The sequence below is a fragment of the Melanotaenia boesemani genome, chromosome 3, assembly GCF_017639745.1.
Source record: "Melanotaenia boesemani isolate fMelBoe1 chromosome 3, fMelBoe1.pri, whole genome shotgun sequence".
Taxonomy (NCBI): Eukaryota; Metazoa; Chordata; class Actinopteri; order Atheriniformes; family Melanotaeniidae; genus Melanotaenia; species Melanotaenia boesemani.
In genome coordinates this window covers 24,105,961-24,130,256 of record NC_055684.1, presented here as the reverse complement: position 1 = coordinate 24,130,256, position 24,296 = coordinate 24,105,961, and the positions used below count along the sequence as shown (strand labels likewise).

Below are 24,296 nucleotides of genomic sequence, written 5' to 3'. Positions count from 1 at the left end.
GCAAGAGTTCAATTGCATGCAAAGCTTTACATGCAGAGAAGACTACACCAATGCAACTGCTAATATCAGTATTAGCAGCAAAAGAAATGTTAATTACAGGTTATTTTGTTTTAAAGCTTTGTGATCATGATACAAAAATGTACTGACATTATAAGGTATAATGCAAGTATAAACACATCTCAGCCTTACTTATATTTTGTATTACTTGTATTTTTACTTCATTATATATTTTAAATGAACAATTGTGACAGGTTGTTGCAGCAGCCTGCCCCAATGTCCCATTTCAGGTTATTGTGTTTTAAACTATTTATTTACTAGGTGAGTTAATGTTTTACTGTCATATAAAATTCAATTGAGAGCACATCCATCTGCCAATCAGGTAATGAAAGAAAACAAGCATATTACAATTTTTGAGCCTTAAGGGTCTCAAAGAAAGCCTGCTTGCAAGAACTGCAAGTGCTAAAAAGGAAGGGTGATAAAATAAGACTGAGCAAACCTTTCGAATGATATTTATACTCCCTTGGCATGCAAAGCAGCAAAATGTGAAAAAAGAACCATTCTCATAATTTAACCCTGTTCATGCACACTCTTTAATAGCAATTGTGTTCATGATTTTGCATTGTTATTCTGAGGCGGTTGTTTCATGCTGTCATTTGTTTGTTCATGGATAGTCTTTTGTGTATTCATTCATATGCTACCTGTTATGGGAATTCAGTGTTGTGTGCTCTCAAGAGGAGGTTCCGTCTATGAGGCTGAAACCCTCAACACAACTTGCACTTAGATGTGCACAAACACTCAGCATAAATGGACGTAAGCATCTCTAGTGTGGCAACGAAGCTGATACACAGCAGCTGGAGCTTGGGTTGAATGGGAAGGGAGGAGACAGCAGAAAATGGATAAAGGGTGACTAAAGAGAGTGCTGGTTGCAAAAGATAATCACAAAAATGGTTGCCTAAAATTAGTAACAAGCACTTTCACTTCAGCAAAACTGGAGTGTATCATTTGAATTGTATATGAAAGATGAGGTGGACAAGACTGTTATGCTGGGTGGAGGAGTAGGTGGGTAGCAAGGGTGGAAGAAAAACTTCACATATAATAACAAGTAAACAAAGAACACCTCTTCAGTGAATATGAAAAATGACCATAGTATAAAAATTATTTTAATATTTATTTAAGGAAAATTTGAAAGAAAAAAAAAATCTTAAAAAATCGTTTTCTTTATGTCCAAGAACTTATGGTATGTAAGGAGATGTTGCAAATATACCTACAGTGCTGAATAAAATAATTTAAACCAACAATACATTTGTAAATCTAATACTGCAAAAAAAATACTGATAAGTTGAGGGCATAAATGCTGGTCAAAACTTAATTAAGTGAGAGCTGATATTTATTCAATGAAGGTACATAAAACATACTTACTGACAGAAAGTATCGCTTCAAAATTTTCAAGGCCATGTTTAACCTGTATACAGACCTACAAAGCTGAATGGCAATAAAAGCAAAGAGTGCATGTGCATAAAAATACTCCTTTGGATCAATAAAAAAAAAAAGAGTTTTCAGCCCAGTGTGACAACAAAGGCCTTGTGCACTTCTCTGTAGGCATTTCGGAGTAGAACGTACGGGAAGCAGCTCTCCAGCATGTCTTGAGTCAAGTACGGAGACTCCTCCACAATCTAGATGAGTCAATGCAAAAAGTGTTAGTGTGGTGCTTTTTTTTTATTATTATTTTTAAACAAATATACAATCATACCCAAGTTAATTGAAACCTACTTGTGATCTTTAAAATCAAGACATTAACATGTGTCAAATATAAATTTGTAAGTAATTTCCTTTGAATAGTTGGACAAAAAGGAAAAAAGAAAGTGCATTTGTTGTGGGTTACAGTTATTCTGCATTTGTTTTCACTGTAGCAAAGAATCAAGGCTCCCTACAAAAGCTCACTAATGTGATTTTCACATTAAGTATATAAATAAAAAACTTATTCCTTATAATTCTAATTCTTTCAATGTGAAAAATAGCCATTTGAATTTAAGAACCACTTTAAAATATTCATATTACTTTTAAGGATTTTATTAATGAATTCAGGGATAAGCAGAGAGCTATTATAGAAGACACTGCAAGCTTGATTGGTTGTTGCAAAGAAAACGGAGAAAAAAACTGAATTAATTAAGGATCATAGCATTTTCCATTAGTCAAAGTCCAAACTCACAATAACCTTAGGGTAATTGCAAAATAAATGACATAATGGCAAGCCTACCATGTGTAGGAGCAAGTAGACGGACTCTCTGTTTTTACACTCCACTCTTTCCACATTTTGTCCCAGTTGAAGCAAAGTGGAGGAGGCCAGCTGTGGAATGACAGGGAGTTAAAAAGAGACTAGTCAAACAACCAGAATATTTTTACGCTACTGGTATTGACCTCAATGGGGGCAAAAGGTTGGCAGTGTCTTGAGAAAAATCTTTGACTAAAATACTGTAACATTTAGCCTTCATCACATTAAACACTCACTTTCTTTAGTCTAATCCAGTAAGTAAAACCACAATTAAAACAGTCATCTGTAAAGCTGTTTGTTTGTCACTTCTCAAGCAGTGTGTTTAACCTACTGATTTCCTCCTCTTTAAGTTCTCTCGTGATGAGTGTAAAATCTAGAGGCTTAAGGTACTGAAATTAGTATTTCTCATGTATAGGACTGATCAAGAACAACTTGGTAATACATGCACTCTGTTCTTATTTCAGGCTAATTAAATGTTGTATTGTACACAGAGAGGATTTTTAATTTATAGCAAATATGCTATGGGTCTAACAATGAATTTTATTCAATCAGTGGCTGAAAGTAATGTGTTTTAGTTATATACTGTAACAGATCCCACTTAATGTTTGGCTTTCTTTTTCAAACTTACCTGATCTTTTTATACTTTTAACTCTTCTACTGTATGACACTCACCAGGAGAAATTCTTTGAGCTGCTGCTCTATGTTCTTGTTCTGAACGGTGAACATGGCGGCAGCCAGCTGGTTGATAGCTGTAGCTAAACAGTGGATGTTGTTGTTGTGGCCTAAGGAAATAAAAATGCAAGAAACTATCACTGAAAATTGCTGGAGAAAAGTATGTCCTAAAGTCAAGCCACAGAGAGGATGTTTTTGTGGCCGGAGCGACAGAATAAATGTATTTAATGATCTGTAACACTTAAGAGGAGGCATGCTGAGCATATTTCCTCAGGCTCACAGGGTTAATTTATTTCAAATAAGTCAATGGAAAGTAAAGGCAAAGAAAATAATCTATAACAAATGCCACTTTCTGCTCTGATAGAAATCTTGGCTATTTGCTGCTCTTAGTGTTTCAGTCTAGGCCTGGAGCCAAGCAGTTAGGGTCAGAAGGGCCACATGCCAAGAGTAACTGTATCAATGCACGTCAGCCAGAGTTATCTGTAAACAAAAGTCTCACACAAAAACGTGTTTCTCATTAAGTAGCATGCTTTGCTTCGGACCATGTCAGACTGGAAAGTGTGATGCTAGTGTTTCAGGGTGGAGTGACTCTTTTCGTAGACTATCAGCAGCTGTTATAAAAATGGCTGGAGGAACTGATTAGCATTTGGTTGCGTATTGTCTGGAGAATAATTATTGTCAAGCAGAGTCTGAAGCAGCTGAAATGAGTGACTGATTATGCACCTCCGTGTTCTCGGCTATAGAAGGAATTGGGGTCGAGAGCCAAGGTAGGCAGGGACACTGCGACGTAGACGAGCAGCAAACGAGACAGCTTGAACTCTTCATCAACTGATGTGTTATCTGCAAGGTTAAATAATTTGAAAGAAGACTCTTCATGATGAGTAGATTGTTATAATACGGATGCAATGTGCCAAAAGGGCATAAATTGTTCAAGTTTAAACAGTATTTTTACCTGTCTGCATATTGCTGATAGCTTCAACCAGGGCAGGATCAAAATCACATTTCAGCCCTGCAGCAGAAGCCAGCTGGAAAACATTCAGAGTCACCTGCAAAATCAGCAGGTATTGGATTATTTTTCCCTCTTTCATTTCATTGTCTAACACAATAAATTAATACATCATAAGATAATAGTATTTATGAAAAAATAAGTTATTTCAAGTACATAATCTGAAGAGCGATGTACTTGAAATAACCGCTACATCATGGGCAGGTGTCTTTATCTGCAATAAAACTTTTGATCTCTCTGTTTCTAGTTGCGTGCATGGCTGGGCTGTCTGGGCAGAATGTTTCCACTGATGTGGCTCAGAGAGCAGAGTTGCAGCAGCAGTCATAGTCTCTCTCATGTAGGCACAAGGGAGCTGATGACGTCTTTGGGGTTATCCTGGCCCAGACTGTGGCAAGGCTGTCATGCCTCACTCAAAGGCCAGACGTAAGTAAAGGGAGGGAGAGTTCATAAGTCACAGCTACACAAATTGCTCCACAGGGAGATAAGGAATTCAATTTAGTGAACGCTGAAGAACTAAAAGAAATCTTCTTTCTTTTAGGCTCGAAAACTCCGATATATATTGTTGCTTATAATCAATTATTCAGTTGTAAAGGTTTTTGGTGGACATGCACATGATACTTTCTGCACTCCCAAAGGTAAGTATACATTTGAATGTTTGGCAACACAATATATTTTAAATTTAAATTTCACACAATGAGTTTCGATATACTGTTAAAAAGCTGTGATGTGAGGATTGCATTTTAATTCCTCAGCATATGGATGCTGCAGTTTTCTAGATAATAACTGTACTTACCTTGATGTCGGCTTTATTGGTGATGAAGTCTCTTAAGTTCTCAATAGGCCCCATTAGGAAGGGGCAATGCTTCTGCAGGATCTGGATTACAGGATTACATAATGCGTTATAACTAGATTAAACTTGAAATAGGAGTGGCATATAACTATCAAATGTTTTTTTGGCTTTATGTAAAAAATGATAAGTATTAATCTCACATTTGTCTAAAATATTTAACTTTAATTTTTTTTATCATTTTGGGAAATGAAATATTTTGCTAGGTCATCCTTTGGTATAGATTTGAAAGCATGAAAGTGAAATAATGCAAAATGCCACTGAAGTCTCTTGATGTACATTTTTGTTTGAACATTGTAATCAAATTTGCTGTAATACTTTGTAATATGTTACTCTTTCACCCATTCACACACTCTTTCACCACTTACTCTTGATACATCCACTCTGCATGTACAGAGATAAATAATGTACAGAGAATAAAAAATCTTTGTACAATCCCTCTACACAATCACACAAGCATGTCAGAGAAAATGTGGGATTTAGTGTCCTTTCTAAAGGAACGTCAATGAAAAACTTGTATTTTTAGATATTTTAAAAATAAACCTTTCCTATCTTATACATCATTGTTATAGTATTATGTGCAGTTTTATCATGAAAGGACATTACATCGTTTAGGCAGTCCTGTGCCATTGATCTGAAGGACAGGATCACCCCAATGATGGTCATCCTCTTCAAGACATTCTCTCCACCTGAAAGTGCACATTAAATGGATCAGTATTCCTGCAGTGTTTAGTATGTACACTTCAGCACTAAATAAAGGGTGCAGCCTCTCTTTTAGAGCAGTGTCTTTGAGTGTTGTATGCTGTGCTTGAATGTATAACTAGCTGCTGTCACTGGGCATTGGGATTACTAAATGGGATTAGATTATTATAGAAGTGTTTGACTGCTCAGACAATATTTGCTCTTCAATTAACTTTCCCATTTACCATTTCATTTAACTTAGAGTACTGTGGAGAACAAAAATGCTGCTGTGGGAAAGCTGTAGAAGTTGTTAAAAGAATCTTGGAATTAAGTTTTGCCTACAGAGAGAAAGCATCAGTATCAAACTAATCTCAATTAGTTATTGAACAGCTATCACATAAATCTTATGGAGTAAAAAGATAGTTTTCTTAAAAAAATAAAATAAAATAAAAAAGAAGCATAATAAAAAAATATAATGCAAAATAGACTCTCAAAATTAAATTTATGCTATTTTGAGGCTGATGTTACTGACACATAAGATTAACACACCAATCCACTGCTTTTTCTTTGGAAGATCGTTTAAATGGATGAGAGTAAGATACGGTTTCAGCAGGGTAACTTCAGGGAGGCAAAGTTGTGATTTATAGAGGTGAGTCCAAACCGAACTCTGGTGCTTGTACTAGGTGTGCTTCCCTCATTCCTTGTTATTGTTCATCAGATCTGTTTCAAATTCCTCCTTCTCTTTGCTTTGTAGTGAGGCTCCTGTTGTCTACTTTTTTTTCTACAACTCCTCTCAACCTTTTGCCTCAACCTTTTAAATCTTCTCCTCTTACCTTCACCTCACCTTCCTCTTTCCACTTCTCACCTGTCAGCCTTCTCTTAAGATTTGCCATTTCCTCAGGCTTGTCAAAGTTGTTTTTCATCTGCACCAGGATGTCCATGTTCTCTATCACCATTTTCTGACAGAAGAGAAGGAAGTGAAATAAGTAATAAATCCACCTTCACCTATGAGTTAATATGGGGTAGCCAAAGCTGTGGCAGGTCTGTCTGGCAGTTAATTCCACAACTCTTCACTTCAATTATGGAGGTGTCAAAGTGGGGAGCCCTGCACAGGACACTGGTATTCCCTGATCTCTTGTATGTAAGAATCAATTATTATTAGCCTGTTTCAGGAAGAAGGTTTAATAAACTCTGGGCTGATGACCTCAGGTGGATTATTTAGAATGTTCAGTTCCAGAAAGGGAATTATGAATTTGATGATGTGCAGTTTGTAAGCTGTCTCATTTCAGCATTATAATATTTTGATTAATTTTCTATGGATGCTTTTTTTTTTTTTTTAATGCAGGATTGCTGGTTGGCTGGAGCCTATCCCAGGTGTAAAAAGGCAAGAGGAAGGGTAAAACCTGAATAGTTTGCCAGTTTTTTATACATCAGTTTTACATTTAAAACTTAACAAGTCCTACTTCAATTACAAACACTTCATTTTAAACAACGTTGATAAATGTGGTGGCAGTGCCAGAACTATTACTACAGTATTTCAAAGTTAATATTTTGGTGCAAGGAAACTGTTCAACAGAGTCACAGTGATATCAACAATAACTATAGTAATTTGATTTGGAGCTGAGGATACATCCAAAATGTTTTTTGAGAGGTAAAAAAACAATATTCTCAAGCATCTTGTCTCCTATATGGATGACCAACTGATAATTTGGCCGTGTTGAATTAATTAGTCCTTCTGTAAACAAAAAAAGATAAAATAAATAAATACTTTTACAGATGTAACCATCTGCAAAGTATACACTCCTACAAGTTGTTTAATACAGGTAAACTAAAAAAAACAGAAAAGACTTTGATGAAGATAAACTCCAAGTGAGCAAACTAAGTTTTCAGACCCAGTTACTATGGTAACTTTGCCAAGGCTAATGAATTTGCTTAACTGCCTTGACAGTAGTCACCGATGAACAATCTCTTACATCATACTGTACCTTCATTTCGCTGACTTGAGAGGTGATGTGCCACATCAGGTTCTCACCCAAAAATTTCATGCCGTATGGACCAATTAGCTCCGCCAGTGCCTGCAACTCTGTTTACAGGATGAAAGATAATGAGGATCAGGGGGAGCTTAACAGGCATGAATGTTTAAAACACAGCTAGAGTAAAGAGATACTGCCACTTTGAAATGTGGGGTTCTGTCAGAGTTTAACTCTATACAAGTGAAATAAATTAAAGGGAGACAGAGTAAATGTGATTACTGAGTGTAGTCAAATCAATGAGCTATTAGACCTTTCACTCAGCTTTAATATGGGGGGTTCAGGATGTGTGTTGATAAAACTGGATGTGGTTAATGAACTGGCCAGTGAGTTACTGTGAGGTCTGCAGATGCCTCACTAAAGGACTAAACTGAGACATCAGGAATGACAAAGTATGGAGTCATATAGTGAAGTTCAAAGGTCTGCCTATAATGCATCAGGAAATGCATGAGCCAAAATGTGTAGTGGAATAAATATAGCATTCAAAAGCAGGTCCACAGCTCCTGTTCTACTAAGTGTGGACTGTGGAGTGATATTGGAATAATTATGAGAAGGGGTGGAAGAGTGGGGTGGATAATAAGCAATACTGAATTTTACATAAGCTGGGTAGTGTCAAAATAAATTTCATGATAAGTAGTATAAAAGAGAACACTGCACACTACCACAATGCCACACTGACAACCTCCACACTCTCATGAGCAGTAACACCCCATCTGCACGCAGAGTACAGAGAGAGCTCTACAAGTTGCAGCTCTTGCAAATAACTGAGTCATGTCTTGAACCTATTGGTTTATAATAAACATTCAAACAGAGAAACTGTGTTTACCTCATCATAGTGAAAGTCTGTGTCTGGAAAAGTGTCTTTCCCGTGTATTAATATGATCTGTTGCCAGATCAGATGCATTTAAATGAAATCCACCATCATTTGCAGCTTTTGCTGTGGCTTAAATTCATGATCTAAGTGTACAATATGTGCATGCAAAAAATAAATCACAAAAAAGTTGAAGCTGTTGCTATGGATACGGAAAGCTAAAAGCTATACATCAGCAAAGCATGTCATTTGAGTTACTGTATGCAATGCAACATAATGTAAAATTAAACTGTATTTCTCTCGTTTAAGATTTCTTTCAACTCTGAATTAAATGACTATCATTGCGCTGTGGAGCTGACCTGAAACATCTGAGAACTGCTCTGCTCTGAAAGTTGGTTCAGTGTCTGTATTCTGGCTCACAAAGCAGTGCATTGTAGGACAGTGGACGATGAGGGAGCTGCTTGCCTGACGCAAAAGACCCTCCAGGTACCTGAGAGGTAGAAAAGAAAATGCAGAAAAACAAGTTGACAGAAAATAAGGCAGAGAAAGCTCATGGGATATGTGTATGAGTGCTTCTTGTATCACATGCATGTGGAACTGTGTATATATATTTGGATCCATGTGTTTTAAATAGACTCATCTCACACACCCACCAGTTTGTGTAGAGCGTTGTTAGTGTCTGTGCTCCGTGGGAGTCCAGTGGTTGCGTTTGCTGCAGCAGGACGCTCTTCACCAGCCGTGTCACATCCACATTGACGTAGCTTGAGAAGCTGTGCAGATTGGCTATGTATGCTCTTATCGATGCCAGTAGGTCAGAGGGACGTGCTATCTCCTGGGTGGTCTGGTTGTAATTGGCCATTCTCACAATGATCCTGAAGAAACATGTTTAAACAACATCACTTGTCACCATGCTGTGGACGGACAGATGGGACTTGAAATGGATTAAATGGGCCATGGTGACTTGGCACTACTCTCATTAGGTCAGCTGCTCCAAGGCTTTGCTTAAAATGTATTTCTCTTTTGTGAATACCCTTTATCCATTCCCCTTCTCTTTGTGACTATATTTAGAATTTGGGCCATTAAAAGGACCAATCAATGCATGCATGCTGCAATTTGAGGACACTAATGTTAATGTGACATGACAGATAATCATCAACTTACAGATGGAGAGAAAAAACAGAACATTTCCAAAGAAACATAAGGTTACCCTGGTACCAAATACTAATCTAAACAGAGCTAAGTACTGAAATGACACAGAGCTATGGAGTGGCATGATGGATCTTTGCTCGAATGTTTAAGTGGGTGTAACACAGCTTGACATGCATGAATCAGAGTTTAAAGTAAGGCTTATCATGTTAATAGAAAAGGCAGCTTACACACGATTCCCCTGATTATTTGCAGGGCAAAAAAGAAACAAGCTGGACTGTAAAGTTAAAATTAAGAGGCACAGTGGAATATTTTTTGTTTAGAATGAAGGTCAGCCAGCTTAACAAAATGCAAAAAAGCATTCAGTCTGTGAATTGTTGGAGTCAGCCGAATTACAAATTGTAAAGGACTGGAAAAGCACTGTGACAGGTTAATAAGACAATATTCAATAAGACTAGCTTAAAAAGTGTTTTTCCTAAGTTTAAAATGTTAAGTGTACAATGATGGGGGAAAACACACTTGATCATGTTTACACCAAGCACAGCTACAGGGCTAGCACTCTTCCTCGCCTTGGAGCATCAGATCATCTGCCAACTATTGTGATGCCTTCACATAATCCTCTTGTGGACAATCCAAACCAGCTGTGAAAACTGTAACTTCCTGGCTTGAAGGAGCCGAAGAACGTCTATAGGATTGTTTTGAAACAACTGACTGGAAAATTTTTGCACAGGACAATCTAGAAGAGTACACCTCCACTGTTCTGTTTGACATGAAGTGTTGTATAGAACACACTGAAAGAGTGAGAAACATTCCTAAACAAAAACCATGGTTCAGAAGGGAGGTGAAGATGCTGCTTAAAGAAAGAAAAAAAGCCTATAAATCTGGAAACACATCATTATATGTCACAGCCAGGGCAGACCTTAAAAAGGCAATTACAAAGGCTAAAACTACATACAAACATAAAATAAAGGGGCTGTTTGACTCTGCTGACCCACATCAGGTATGGAGAGAAATTCAAACCTTAACTAACTATAAAGGCAGTATAGATGACTGCACCAGAAACAACCGTGACCTGGCTGAGTAATTAAAACCCAATGTCTGTTTCAACACCCAACAAGAACACAATGAAACCTGTTCACTCCTTTCCTGCCTCTTACCACCGAGAGCAAACAGGGTTTTTAACTCAGCAACTCAGAGGTGACGAACGTCTTCCAAACAGTTAATGCAAAGAAAGCAACTAGTGTGGATGGGATACTTAGCAGGGTACTGAAGAGCTGTGCACATCAGCTGGCAGGTGTGTTTACTGACATCTTTAATCGTTCATTGTCACAGTTATATGTACCAGCCAAACTTAAGTAGACCATCACTATTCTTGTCCCTAAGAATAGGTTCCCCCAGAGCCTTAACGAATATATATATATATATATATATATATATATATATATATATATATTTTTTTTTTTTTTTTTTTTTTTTTTTTTTAAATATATATATATATATATATATATATATATAGACACCTACTGAGATGAAGTGCTTTGAAAGGTTAATCTTAAAACAAGTCCAGCATCTCATCTCTGGCAGATCAGCATCAATATTCTTTTTTTTTTTTTTTTTTTTTTTTCCCCATACAAGAATCTGCAAATGTCACTTCAGAGGCTCATTATGTTTTCCTACACCTTCAGGACTGATTATATTATCCACATTATTTAGACAAATATAATAATCCCCCCACTTTGTCAGCTTACTCAGACAGACGTGTCTCCAGCTGAGACAGGAGGAACTCTGTGGGAACGACAGTGTGGTCAAAGACGATCAAGTCACTGCAGAGACTGTAGGAGGAGCAGAGCTCTGTCAGCATCAGATGCATCTTGTCCACACTAGGAGACGGGGGAGACAGAAGAGGGAGTCTTTCAGATGTTGGGACAAAAATTTGGAGTTTGGTAGGGATGATCTGTTCTCATACATATAAGGTAACAAAGAAGTTAGAGAACTGAAGCAATTCTCCAACCTGATTCTAAAGGGAGGAAAACTGAGACAAGGGGGGCAGACAGGATTACAATCCTTTAAACCTAATTAAGGAGATGTGGAGCTGTATACAGAAAACGATCCAACTGTGAAAAAACACAAAAAAATATGTGCTTTCAGTTAAATTGTTGAATTATGTTCTGTCTAATAGGTGGATATATTTTGTTACAAGCTTATATTATTGTGATTAAGTACCTGTCAACCATGACTGATTAAACTTAAAGGCTAAATAAGTTCATAACCAATTATGTCCAGTGGGCAAAAACTTTATTTTATCCAAGTCAAGAACTACACAATGGCAATAAGGAATGACCATGAGATTGTCATTGGACATTAGAATATTAACACCTCAACATAATTTAACCAATTAAGACTTGATGCACCATGTGCATGCTCTTATGATTGATACAGCAGAACCTCAAATATATTTTGTCAGATATATATATATATATATATATATATATATATATATATATATATAGACTTTGTATAAAACTGATGCTTTTATTGTTAATTTTTTTTTTTATTTGTATTTTAAAATGAATTAACTTTACAATACAGCCCCAGTAAATTAAATTTTTATTTATTTATTTATTTGTATATGTAAAAGTTCTGATGGCAATACATTTTCAGTAATGATAACAATCAAGAAAAAAAAGAAGAAACACTGACTTAGTGTACACGGTTCGGTCTTTCCTCACGCTCTCAGCGCCCGGCTTCTCTTTTTGGACCTCTCCTTTTTTTGGCAGTGGTTTCTTTTGCTTTCTGTGGCGAGCAGCACTGATGGTCTCAGCACATTGTTTAGGCAGCAGCTATAGAAAAAAGGGTTATCCAGTGTGGAAAATAACATTCAAAGGAGAGACGATGGAAAAGACAGAAATAAAGTGACAGAGAAAGTGGAAGAATAAAACCTGGATAAGTAAATACTGCATAACTTCCTCAAAGACAAACTTGCCATAGTTTTTGGTTCACATTGCTGGAACTACATTGAAAGCTGACATTTCATCATGTTTAACTCAAGGGAATAGAAAAACAATGATGGAATAATCAAGTACAAAGTTTCAGGCCTATCTTATTATTTTATTTAAATTCCTAAGTCTGCTCATGGCCGCCAGCTAAATACACTGACGCCAAGCTGAGTTGTTGTCTGAAATGTAATGTATACTCAGACTTCACCTGGTCACTGAGATTGCGTTGCTCTGCACATATCTCTAACACAACACTGCTGGTTTGCTTGGCTATCTGCTCCAAGAAGGTCACGCACAGGCACAGGCTTCTCTTCTCCAATGCTTCTATCTAGAAAAAAAAAAAAAAAAAAAAAGGACATACAGGAAACACAACACTTCATTGTTTGTGTGCTATCTAAAGCTGGACTGGAAACTCTTATTAAAGATTAAAATACCAAACAGAGGAAGCATCCAAGTAATAAAAGCAATGTAATATCTGTATTTCAGTTTTGTTTTATTGGGGAAATCTAACATGCAATAAGATAATTAAAAATGAATCAATTTGAGTGCAACGAGTATACTGTCCTGCAGCTGGTGATTTGTAAAGCAGTCAGATGACTGAACACTGACCTCTTCTGGACAAATAAGGTGCACACACTGGCTGAAGTGAGAACAGACAGAGGGGAAGGCCATGAGGTAATGCTTCATAGTCATCTCCTCACTGCTCTGGCTAAACATCTTCTCAAAGACACGAGGGAAGAAACTGGAAATGATGGCAAAATATTCATTAATGAGAAGAGAAGAGAAGAGAAGAGAAGAGAAGAGAAGAGAAGAGAAGAGAAGAGAAGAGAAGAGAAGAGAAGAGACTGACCAGAGGATGGACAGCTCAGATGTCTCGTGGAGCATTTCTTCCAAGCTGTCTACCATTTTGGTGTGAAACTGGGTCATGTTCATCACCCTTGCCATGTCAGGATAGTCCTTCAGTGGGAGAGGGGCCTTGTTCACACTTGTGTAGGCCTAAAGCAAAGAAAGAAGAAAACTTGTGATATTTGCTTTAAGCATGAAGTCTGCAGTAATAATTGACATCTACAAATGTATGTTATGTTTGAGACCACTGAACAATTAAAAAAAATGTAAACCTGCAATCTTAGCCAGTCCAGTCTCAGCGCTTTTAAATCAAACTCCTCTTTGCTGTCCACTGCAGAGAAAAGCCGAAGAAAAGGAGAAGGGGGATGGGGGTGACAGGGTTGTTGAAACATACACTTAGTACAGTTTATCAAGGTAACTAAAGAGTGGAATTGTTAAATAACGCTTAAAAAAAGGATCATTAGTGATCTCACAGATTTTTATTATTTTATTTTAGGCCCACCAATATCCCCCTCGCCCCATCCTATTGGAGGACAAGTTTATTTTCATATTTGCATTCAATATTTTATAAGTGAAGTAGGATGAGACAAGACAAGGGAAAAGACGAACAAGATAAACTAACAGGATAAACTGAAAAAGAAAATAAAAAAAGAAAAATAGTAAAAAGAAAAAAAAAATTCCCAACTAAATATCAAAAGGTGGGTGACATTATTGAACATAAAATGAGTCTCGTAGAATCTTCCATGAGATGAGATGAGATCACCAGTTTGTGTGAAAGCCTGTGTGGTCAAATGATTGATACATTTAGGAATTTCATGACCTATGGTGCATTATGTCTCAAAAAAATCATATTTATCCTGGTGTTTTACACCAGGATAAATATGATTTTTCTCCAATGCATTTGGAGATGCTGATTCTCATCCCAGCCACTTCACACTTAGCTGCAAATAACGGCCAGATGAAGCCAACAGAAACACATTATCTGCAAAATGCAGAGACCCAATCCTGAGGCTATTAAATTGGATCCCCTTAACACCTCGGCTGCACCTAGAAATTCTGTCCATTAAAAGTAACAAACAAAGGAATTGGTGACAAAGGGCAGCCACGGTGGAGTCAAACCCTCATTGGAAACCTGACTTACTGTCAGCAATGCAGACCAAGCTCTGGCACCAAATGTACAGGAACCAGACAGCAAGTACAAGCGGGTCCAGTACTCCATACTCCCGAAGCACACCCAACAGGGGGGACACAGTCAAACACCTTCTTCAAATCCACAAAGTCACTAGTCTGATGGTACAACTATAAAGTCAGTCACTAAACTCCGGCCTAGAGTGTCCTGGTGCCAAGTGCACATGGATATCCTTATGCTTGAACATGGTTTTGGTAATGGACAATCCATGACGAGCACAGAAGTGCAAAAAGGAAACACCACTCGAATTCAGATCAGTGAGGCCTTTCCTCCCAATCACATCCCTCCAGGTCTCTTTGTCATTGCCCAGAACAAAGGAGTCCCCGTAAGGGCTGAGCCAAATGCTCAATATCTCTGTCAACTGCATGTAATAGCAATGCATCTTTATCATCAAGTGACTCATAAAATCCATCAAGTCCATACATAAAGCATCTAACAAAATGCAGTTTGAAGTTTTATCATTTGTTTACTTAAAACTCAACAAAAAATCAATTTGTTTTTTTTATGGAGTTGATTTAACACATCTTATGGTCTGAGAAATCAATATTTAATTTCTATTTATTTATTAAAATATAAAAAAAATATTAAAAAGTATTTTAAAAAATTATTTACATTGCTCTTGTTAAAATTACAAGTTTTTTGTTGATGATAATAAGTATCAGAGATCACAGATAGATAGATAGATAGATAGATAGATAGATAGATAGATAGATAGATAGATAGATAGATAGATAGATAGATAGATAGATAGATAGATAGATAGATAGATAGATAGATAGATAGATAGATAGATAGATAGATAGATAGTATCCCATAGTATTTTTACTTTATTTGAAAAAATAGTTTACATTTCAGTGTAGCTACCTTGTTTCACTGAAAGGGCAGACAGGGTTGACACAAAGGAGCTCATCAGAACCGACTCCTCCTCTGGACAAACATACATGTTCTAAAATGAAGGAAGATAATTTCACTTAGGTAGACAATTTATTCAACATTGTGGGCTGTTTATGAGCGCATTCATCTCAAATAATCACTAAGAAATGCAAACAATTACAATAACGCCAGCTCATACAAAGCATCCGTGTTTGTATTATATGATGTATGTGTTTGTATTATTGTTTTTTTAAAGTACCTGTATGGTGTCATTGAGTATCAAGGCATCAAACTGTGCCAGGTACTGAACGTAGTAGCGCTGAACTACATGGTTGTACTTCCCCATTAGTCCTCTTAACTTCTCCATGTAGAACAGCAGCTCAGCCATCTGACTGGATTGAGGGAAAAAAGAAAAAAAAAAGAGCAAGAATATAAACTTACACAAATAATTTTGTTGCATGATTTTTAAGTTTCATCTGCACAGTTTCAGATAACTGTAAATAGCTGCTGCCCTGCAGAGCTGCTAAAATAGTCATTTCTACATTGGCAATCCTTCTGTTACTTACTGGGGTATTCATGTTAAGTATGCATATCACTGACTACATTTTATACATTTCATATTAATTTTGCCTCATGTTCTTTAATGCAGCAAATTTCTGTTTTACTAAAATATTGCTGATTGCTGCCAAATTTTTGCACACAACAGCAGCTGCAGCAGTCCATGCTTAATTTCCTGAGTACCTTTGACCTACTTGTCATTGTAGTCCTCTAGCGTCTTTATCTTTGGCATGTTCTCTGAGTGCCTGACAAGCCACAGGACCTCGTCGCGGGAAAATGACAGAGCCATGAAGACAAACAAGGCCTTAGAGATTTGATCAGTTCAAAGAACAGGAAAGAAAGAATATTTCTTATTAGAGTTAGTAAGTTATATGATGAAATGTGAGACTTTTAGAAGTATGCTAGACAGAAGCTGAATCAGATGGAGTGATTAAATTATTTGAATTCCACTTGTGTAACTTATAGGCTTCTTATTGTACTTCTACCTTTGGTCCCAAGAGTCCTGGTTCATCCTCCAGAACTTTAAATAATTCCTTCATTGCCCCTCTCAGAAACTGCCTTCTCTCTCTGTGCAGAGCTCCACTGGTAAGAAAAACTGCCATTAACACTTGGTATTAAAAGTTAATTTTAATGTAAGTAGAAATCACTGAATAGTTATAAATCAAAAGATGCTGAGTCATTTTACCAATTAAGTATAACATGCTCACGACACTCCTTGATGTCTGCAACTCTCTTGTTATATCTGAAATAAAGAGAAAGAAAGAAGAAACATTGCTTTATGTTAACTTTATCTTAGTTGGGTCAACTTTGTCTTCTCTTCCCAATTATTGACTCTTTGTATTCTAAGCTTGTTACTATTACAGGGTAAAACCTAATTTTGGAATAATTGAAGATGGACATATAATAATTGTCCTGGTATAACAGTAAAACAGCTTCAGTTGCCCACAACAATGTGGGAAAGAATATTTTTAAGATCGAATTGACTGTTTTGATGGCGCAGTTATATTGAATCTCTCGTAAGCTCATAGATAATGTATTCATGAAATCCATAAGTAATTAAATGGTGCAATGATGGTGCAATTTCTTTAAAAAAATCTACTACATCATAATTTTCCTGTGGAATAAAGAAAGTATTTTTCATTTCATTTCCATTTCATTTTCATTTAATTTCAGAATCCATAGAGACTGCAGTTCGGGTTAGGTTACATACCCTTTAATGCTGTCGAAGAGGTCCTCAGAGACTTTATGTATGTTGAGTACTTCATCTCTGACAAGGGTGAGGTAGAGGCCACTCCGCAAAGCCATCTTCCACAGGTCCTGGGAGGCCTGGTTTGTATTCAGGCTACTGTGGCACAACAGGAAGCCGACTACAAGGAGGGCAATTAACAACAGTCATAATACAGTCCAAAGGCTGGAGGCATTCTGCTGCTGTTTGTGGTTCCATCGTTAATAGGTCTGGGACACAATAATAAGGGTTTATTTTCCTGTCTTTTTCTAATTTTTTATTTTATTTTTTACAGTGATCTTTGTTTTTCATATAATCATTGTTCATGGGATAAGATGACTTACAGAAGCTGAGAGCGGCTGTGCTCAAGTATTATTCTTTTTTAATCGTTGTCTTAAGATAAAAAGTTAATTGTCTTCTTATCTGGAGATAACAAGGAATGTGTTCTCGTGAAAATGGGATCATTTATCTTGTAATTCTGAAAAGACGAGTATGTTTTCTCGAGACAATGTAATGATTAAATTAAGGTGGGCACAAAAGTTAGTGGTTACTGTGTTACACAATAGACCCCACTGCAAAAATAGACTTCCAATATATAAAATGTAACAAATAATGTAATAAATAATATTATAATAGCTTCTTTTTGTAATTAAATTGAATGATATTGAAGAGCTGCTACTGTAGAATGTTAAGTGTTAAATATGTGGCTGATTCAGGAAATGAAATGATTCCTAGGCTACTTTTTAAATGGGTAACTTGTAAGTGTTCTTCCTTGATGACAAGTATTAAAGTCATGTAACTGAAGTTCACACCTCTGCTTATGTTTTGCATGTGTACAAACTTGCTTTTGTGTAGCTTTAGTTGGTATGTTTTTATATTTTCATGTTTCTTGTGAAACACTTTTTGATTTTTCATTTTGAAAGGTGCTATATAAATAAAATTTATTCAGTTACTATTGTACTCATTTTTAATAGCATATTGTACTTTGGCACAGCTATCTTCCAGGACAAGATATACTTACTAATGATCCAACGTTCCATCACATCCATAGGCAGGTATTCACATGCCATCTGTGGTGGACAGAAAGCAAATAAACCATCAATACACACATGCACAGGGAGAATATTCAACCTCTACACAAAAGTGCCCCAACCAATGGTCAAGCCAGGAACCTTCCTGCTGTAAGAGAACAGTACTATACACACCAGAGTGTGGCTCAACTTGCAAATCTCATAAACCAAATTTTTATTCAAAATACAACACAGAATATATCAAATCTTTGATAGCAGCAGTATGATTCTAAAAAGGTGGGACAAGGCCATGTCTATGCTGTAATTATCGACAGTATGTCCTCTTTTATTAGCAACACACTGTAAACATTCTATCTGATAACATCATCTTGCTATAATTTGCAAGGCTTTCCTGAAAGGGATTTTGTCAATGTTTTTGTTTTCATTTACATTTTAGACAATGTCACATTTTCTGGTGTTGCACTTGTATTTTTTGTAACATGCAGGTAACTCAATGCATGTGGAGGGAAAAAAATTTAATCATTTACATTTGAAATAAAGGAAAATGGAACACAACTTTAAATGCCAAATATACAATAAATAACCTAAAGAAAGAATATGTAATTTTCTTTTATTACTCTAATATCTTTCTCTTCTGTCACAGACAAATACAGAAAGAGAAGTGATAGGAGGGTGGACTCACAGTGTCACAACTGACTGGCTCCATCATGTTGGCTGGAGCGCTGAGCAAGCTGAGGAGCTGGGCGTTCCGCCACTGTTCTGCAGACAGATTTCTGCGTGGGTAGACCATCCTCAGTGAAAGCAGAGCTGCTGTTACAGACTGGGAGGAGGTGTACAAACATAACCATATTTCATGTTAAAACACAAACAAAGCCTGTTACACTGTACTGTATGTGTGGAAAAAAGAAAACCCTGACAACTAGTGACTTTACACAAAGTCATGCACTTTAGTCAAAGTTTTTTTTTCAAATGCACTAATGCACCTCTATATTTAAAACAAGGTTTTAAATTCTTCTGGAATTCAAACTCTAACAACAAGCTGCAATAAATACATATATTGCAGTACCATTGGTAGTGTGATTACTCTAGTACTAATCTTCTGTGTTAAAGGTAAAAGTGTATGTCCATCAAGAGAAATTCATTTAATACAAAATTGCATCACTAAAACATGCTAACGGTAAAAAAAAATTTCTATGACTTTAAATTACCCTTGTGTGGGGACCAAACTCTTCAGTGAGCTTCTTCCAGGGATGCTCATACTCCACAATCATCTGGCCAAGCCGCGGGTAGGAGGGATCACTGCAGATTTTATCACAAGCCGTTACACAGTGGACTTCCACGAAAAAAGTTATTGCATTGCCTTATAATACTATATCAAAACTTTATGTGATCCTTCTCATATCAAAAGTATACCAAGTGCATCAAACCTGCACCAAGCAAGTACAGACTACTGTTGTTGAAAAAGAGAAAAGCAGAAAGTATATAAATAAAAAAAAAAACCTACATCTATCCTTAAAATGCGTTTTTAAACACTTTAAATACATTTTCTCACCTGCTTCCGTTAGTCATCTCATGGGCACAGTTGAACATTCCCACCAGAGCCTTCCTGTCATCAATGCGAGACAGAGTGATGATAACAGATGTGTAGGTGATGATCAGGTCCAAATAGTTTTTGGTGAAATCAAAGTTAAAAGCCTGCAGTTAAAATCAGAATTGTTAGCTGCAGCTACCTCTGTACAAGCTAACTCTCTTAACTATCCTGTTGTCTTGTCATCCTGTGCTGAACTGCAGAGACGATCACTTTCATATTGTTTTCTCAGCTTGAAATTTCATGACTTTTCCTAAAATGTGACCACAACATTACAAAAAATGAAATGTTTCCCTTTTTCAATTTTCCATGGAAGCTGTGCACTATTTGGATATACTGATTGTCTTTAGGTCATTTTTGACCTGGCAGTGAAATTCAGACCGAGAGTCAGTTACAGACTGCAAACACACACACAGATGAACATACGTATATCCACACATGCATGTGCACACATGCACACTGCTGAGTGATCTCAGATGGAACTAAAATTTTCTTGTGCAGGTATACCATCACATGTCCACAACCCCAAACACAACTATCAGAGATCAAATTTAAACATTTCACCTTTCATGAACTCAGTTCTTGAAGGGAAATATCCCCATAGTTAGAACATTTAGAAAGCACAAGCTTTTAGATGTTTCCTTGCTGCAAAACACCTGGCACAAATGAAATGGACTTCAGATTGCATGTTTTTAAGTTAGGTGTTATGGTGTGTTGCAGCACAGAAACATTGAAAACCTGCAAGAGCATGGGCCTCTAGGACCAGGGCTGGTGATTCCTGGGCTATACTAGTTCTATCTTTTGATAAGAAACATTCTTTACTACATTTGCAGTGCTTTAAGAAATAATAATAAATTAAAAGAAAACGTTTATGACAACTTTATTGGAATTGGTATCCACTGAATAAAAGCATTCTTTCTGCACTGTATAAAATAAAAACTATGATATTGAAAAAATTTCTGTTTTTTCTTCATGAAAAATAGATTTAGCATTTAAAATTAAATGCAGTTGCTTTCATTTAGATTATTTAGTAAGGGCCGGTTATTTTTGACCCAGAGGACAAAAGCTGTATATAAAGCCTTGCGAGATGTTACATATGGTGCACTTATGGTGTTACATGGGTGCTAATTATTTAAATGGATTTAGGGTGAAAAATCAGAAGGAAAGAAATGCTGGTGTTGTGTTCATCTTCAAACTCAATACAATTAATACCACATGGTAGGTACTTACAATATCAAAGAAGCACTGACAGGCATCTATGGTGTTCAGCAACTCATAAACATGATCCTGAAGGAATAAAGCAGAAGGGTGTATGATTGGAAGCTAAGGAAACAACTCTAAATAATACTGGACCTGTCCTTAAAATCAGTGATTATCAGTATCTCTTTAATATCTTTAAATTAGTATCTCCATCATAGATAGATGGAAATACTGTATGAAAGAATGTGTAAAAGCCTCAACAATCCCAACTGATTCTTAAAATACAATCTATTTTCTATTTGATGTCATAACACCCGCTCTGTATGACATAGGCTACAGTATGAGGGAACAAAAAGTCAAAAACTATTTATGCGCAGAGGGAAAGAGCACCTGATTCCATCATCTCTTATTTTAAAATGTCTATAGAGGGACTGTTTTGTTGTTTTTATTGTCCTCTGCTTTTCGTTTCAGCTGCATATTGACAGTTATTTTCATTCATATATTTAATGTAAAAAAGCAACTCCTAAATATCAAAATTGAAATTTAGATAAAGAAAAGACAGAGATTGAGAAAGGGAGAAAAATTACAGAAAAACAACAATTACCCTAAACTCTATGACATCCAAGAAAGAGTTGTAGTAGCTTGCTGTGACTCCCAGCACCTCAGTTTTCTGTCGCTGGATGCTGTTCAGATTTTGCTGTAATACACAATGATGAAAACATCAATTATAAAATGTGTAGCAATTGAGCTGATTTGCTCAAATCCACATGTAACATGGTGAGAGGAAAAAAACGTTTTCAAATGTTGCCTCATACTTACAATGTTTCCTCTGAAGTCAATATTAGGGAACTTCTTGTTAATGTATTTGATGGCAGATTCCACTGCTTTATCTGTAAGAAGGGATGGCCGCAGCTTGGGATCTGCACATGTCTTCCGAGGAGATAAGGAGATGACAAAGAAAGTAAGATTAGGATTTTTTGTTGTTGTTGTTGTTGTTGTTCTGTTTTGTTTTTGTATGCAAATGAACATGTTTCATGTTAAGCAGGTATATTAAATATTGGGATTTTTTTTTTTTTTCATGGCAACTATAGCCAAAAGTTAGAAAAGAAAGCATGTTATACAAGAAACCCCATTTGATTCTCTGAAGATGTTAAGATTATTTTGAAAATTATTGTGTAGTACTTCCCACATGCAAAGTCTGGCTGCAGATACTGTATTTTAACATAAGAGTATTTTAGCTACAGACTTCGATAAAATATGGACAAGGTGACATGGTTCAAAACTTTAAGCCTAATTCAGATGCACCTTAAAGTGCAAGAACTCTCATAGCACTCGGGGCCAAATAATGCTATAGGCTTTTACACATCACCACTTTACATTTGGCTATTTTTCCTTGTTTTTTTTAAACCAGATTTTGTCATAATTTCTCAAAATAACAGTAAAAGAAAGAGTTTTACTCATTAAATCCAGTTAAAGGACCAAAAAATTAAAAAAAAAAATTTTCAAACTGATAAAAGCTTCTTATTTTTATTGTAGTATATATGTGTGTAATTTATTTTTTTATATATATTATCTATACTTTATTTTTATTAGTTATATGCTATTTATGTGCTCAGTGACCAAAAAGCGTCTAACCCAAATTTTTGTGTATTATGATCACAGAGAAAAGACAAAATGGCATTCCAGGTCCTATCAACATTAAGACCAACATCAAAATTCAGCTTATCATTAAACAACTCAAAATAAAATAGCAAAACAGTAAGTCATTTAGAGAAGAAGATGAACATGATCCAACAAACTATAAGCATCCTGCTAACTAAGCTAGCTATCTATAAAGCACTTCCTTTTGCACAAATATGGTCTTCTGTGTTTCAGAAACCCAAGATGGGGATGGCTGAACGTCAGACTTGAGGTTTGAAAAGACATTGAGTGACATCATAATCAACTTTTATATAAAGCTAATGAAAGACACTAAGCAAACATTGTTGGGCAAGTTTTTATAAGTGGCTTAAAACATCACTAGCCATACTTCTCCTGAAACGTAAAAGGATTATACAGATCCCATTGCACTGCATGTCGCCTCTCCCTGTCTGACTGCCAGTTCACCAAATACTGTCTTTCAAGTCAGTTCATAATTAAATCCCACAATGTGAAAATGTTCACATGTATTATAACTAAATTCTCATATTTGTCAGTATGTTTAGTTATGTTTTTCTCTTTTTTATATGTCGTGTCACCACTGTCAGTCTGGAGTAACTGACATTTTAGTTTTCAGACCACAGGCTGACTTCCTGCTTATACTTCCTCTTTGGAGAAAAAAATCTCTCTTGCACTTTGAGGACAGTTTCGCCAGCATACGCACAAAATTGCACAAAACAGCACAAAGTTTGAGTTACACTCTCATTGTTGTGGTCTAAGTACAAAGCTTAGAAAATCCTTAAAGAAACTGACGGTATTTAAATGAGTTGATTTAAATCTTTAATAGACTGTCGTATCTTTCTCTATATGTGGTTAATTATCAGCTTTATCTTCATTTAGCACTTATCTTTGTACTATAGATACAGCGATAGATTTGAATATGTTTACTTAGTTTATCATACTGTTCAATGGTCCTATGGAAATGAAGAGTTAGCAAGCAAAAAGAAAATAACAATAAAGTTGAGTTAATTGCTGCAAATTAATTTCTAATTCTTTTACATTTAGATTTAGTTTTGTATCGTTAATGTGATTCAAGCAGATTTGTTTCAATTACCAAAATAAATCACATGAGCTGAAAGAAGAAGTTCCTTATTCGTTTCTGTTGCAACTCTTTGCCTTTTAAATCTTATATTCTCTCACCTTCTTAATGTAGTTCATGCGTATAAGCACCCCGTTCCCCCTCTCATTGAGGATTGTGAGTTTTTCAGCCAGTTTCTGCTGGTAGTCCATGACTGCATGTACACTGCCCCTCTTCCTCCGTTCGAGCCCTGGCCTCCTGCTTTTGTGTAGCAGTTGAACCCTCAGAAGCAAGTGCACCCACAGCCTCACCCTGCCACTAGGTCACATGGTGCTCATGCGTGGAGATGTGCTTCCTAATGTTAGACTTCTGCTCTTGCTGTCTGCTGCGTCTCCTACTTCCTTTTTCTGTGTGAAAAAAAAAAAACATATTTTATCAAGAATTACAGAAAAGTACAAATTCCATTAGGGATATCTAATGTAACTTCAAATACTAAATGTCAAGCACTATTTAAAGAAAAGTTGGTATATTAAAGTAGGTAAAAGGAGAAACATTAAAACCATTTTTTAAGAAAATAAAATTGGTTCTCTTTTTACCACAAGATGGCAC

General features: G+C 36.2%; 1 protein-coding gene across 1 annotated transcript; it reads right to left on the bottom strand.

The window, feature by feature from the left end:
* Positions 1-1,149: 1,149 nt before the first annotated feature.
* nckap1l (NCK associated protein 1 like) lies at positions 1,150-23,994 on the bottom strand. The gene is made up of 31 exons (XM_041981311.1): positions 23,810-23,994; positions 21,791-21,901; positions 21,576-21,668; positions 21,002-21,058; positions 19,736-19,878; positions 19,392-19,482; positions 18,866-19,003; positions 18,174-18,222; positions 17,138-17,294; positions 16,613-16,669; positions 16,413-16,509; positions 16,122-16,231; positions 15,629-15,761; positions 15,361-15,442; positions 13,580-13,638; positions 13,312-13,457; positions 13,071-13,203; positions 12,670-12,789; positions 12,166-12,305; positions 11,214-11,345; positions 8,973-9,191; positions 8,679-8,809; positions 7,464-7,561; positions 6,344-6,437; positions 5,404-5,486; positions 4,744-4,824; positions 3,897-3,990; positions 3,668-3,784; positions 2,945-3,054; positions 2,258-2,347; positions 1,150-1,673 (listed from the first exon to the last, which is right to left on the bottom strand). Exons 1-31 carry the CDS (start codon positions 23,897-23,899, stop codon positions 1,557-1,559), a joined length of 3,372 nt encoding a protein of 1,123 aa, XP_041837245.1. The 5' UTR covers positions 23,900-23,994; the 3' UTR covers positions 1,150-1,556.
* Positions 23,995-24,296: the final 302 nt, after the last annotated feature.

Excerpts from the sequence above, each read along its gene's own strand:
- nckap1l (XM_041981311.1), bottom strand. The coding sequence starts at position 23,899 with ATGGACTACCAGCAGAAACTGGCTGAAAAACTCACAATCCTCAATGAG. Across the intron at positions 21,059-21,575 it reads TGGATGTCATAGAGTTTAGG|GATCATGTTTATGAGTTGCT; the intron begins GTAATTGTTGTT and ends TTATTCCTTCAG. Across the intron at positions 7,562-8,678 it reads GCAGTTCTCAGATGTTTCAG|AGTTGCAGGCACTGGCGGAG; the intron begins GTCAGCTCCACA and ends TCCTGTAAACAG.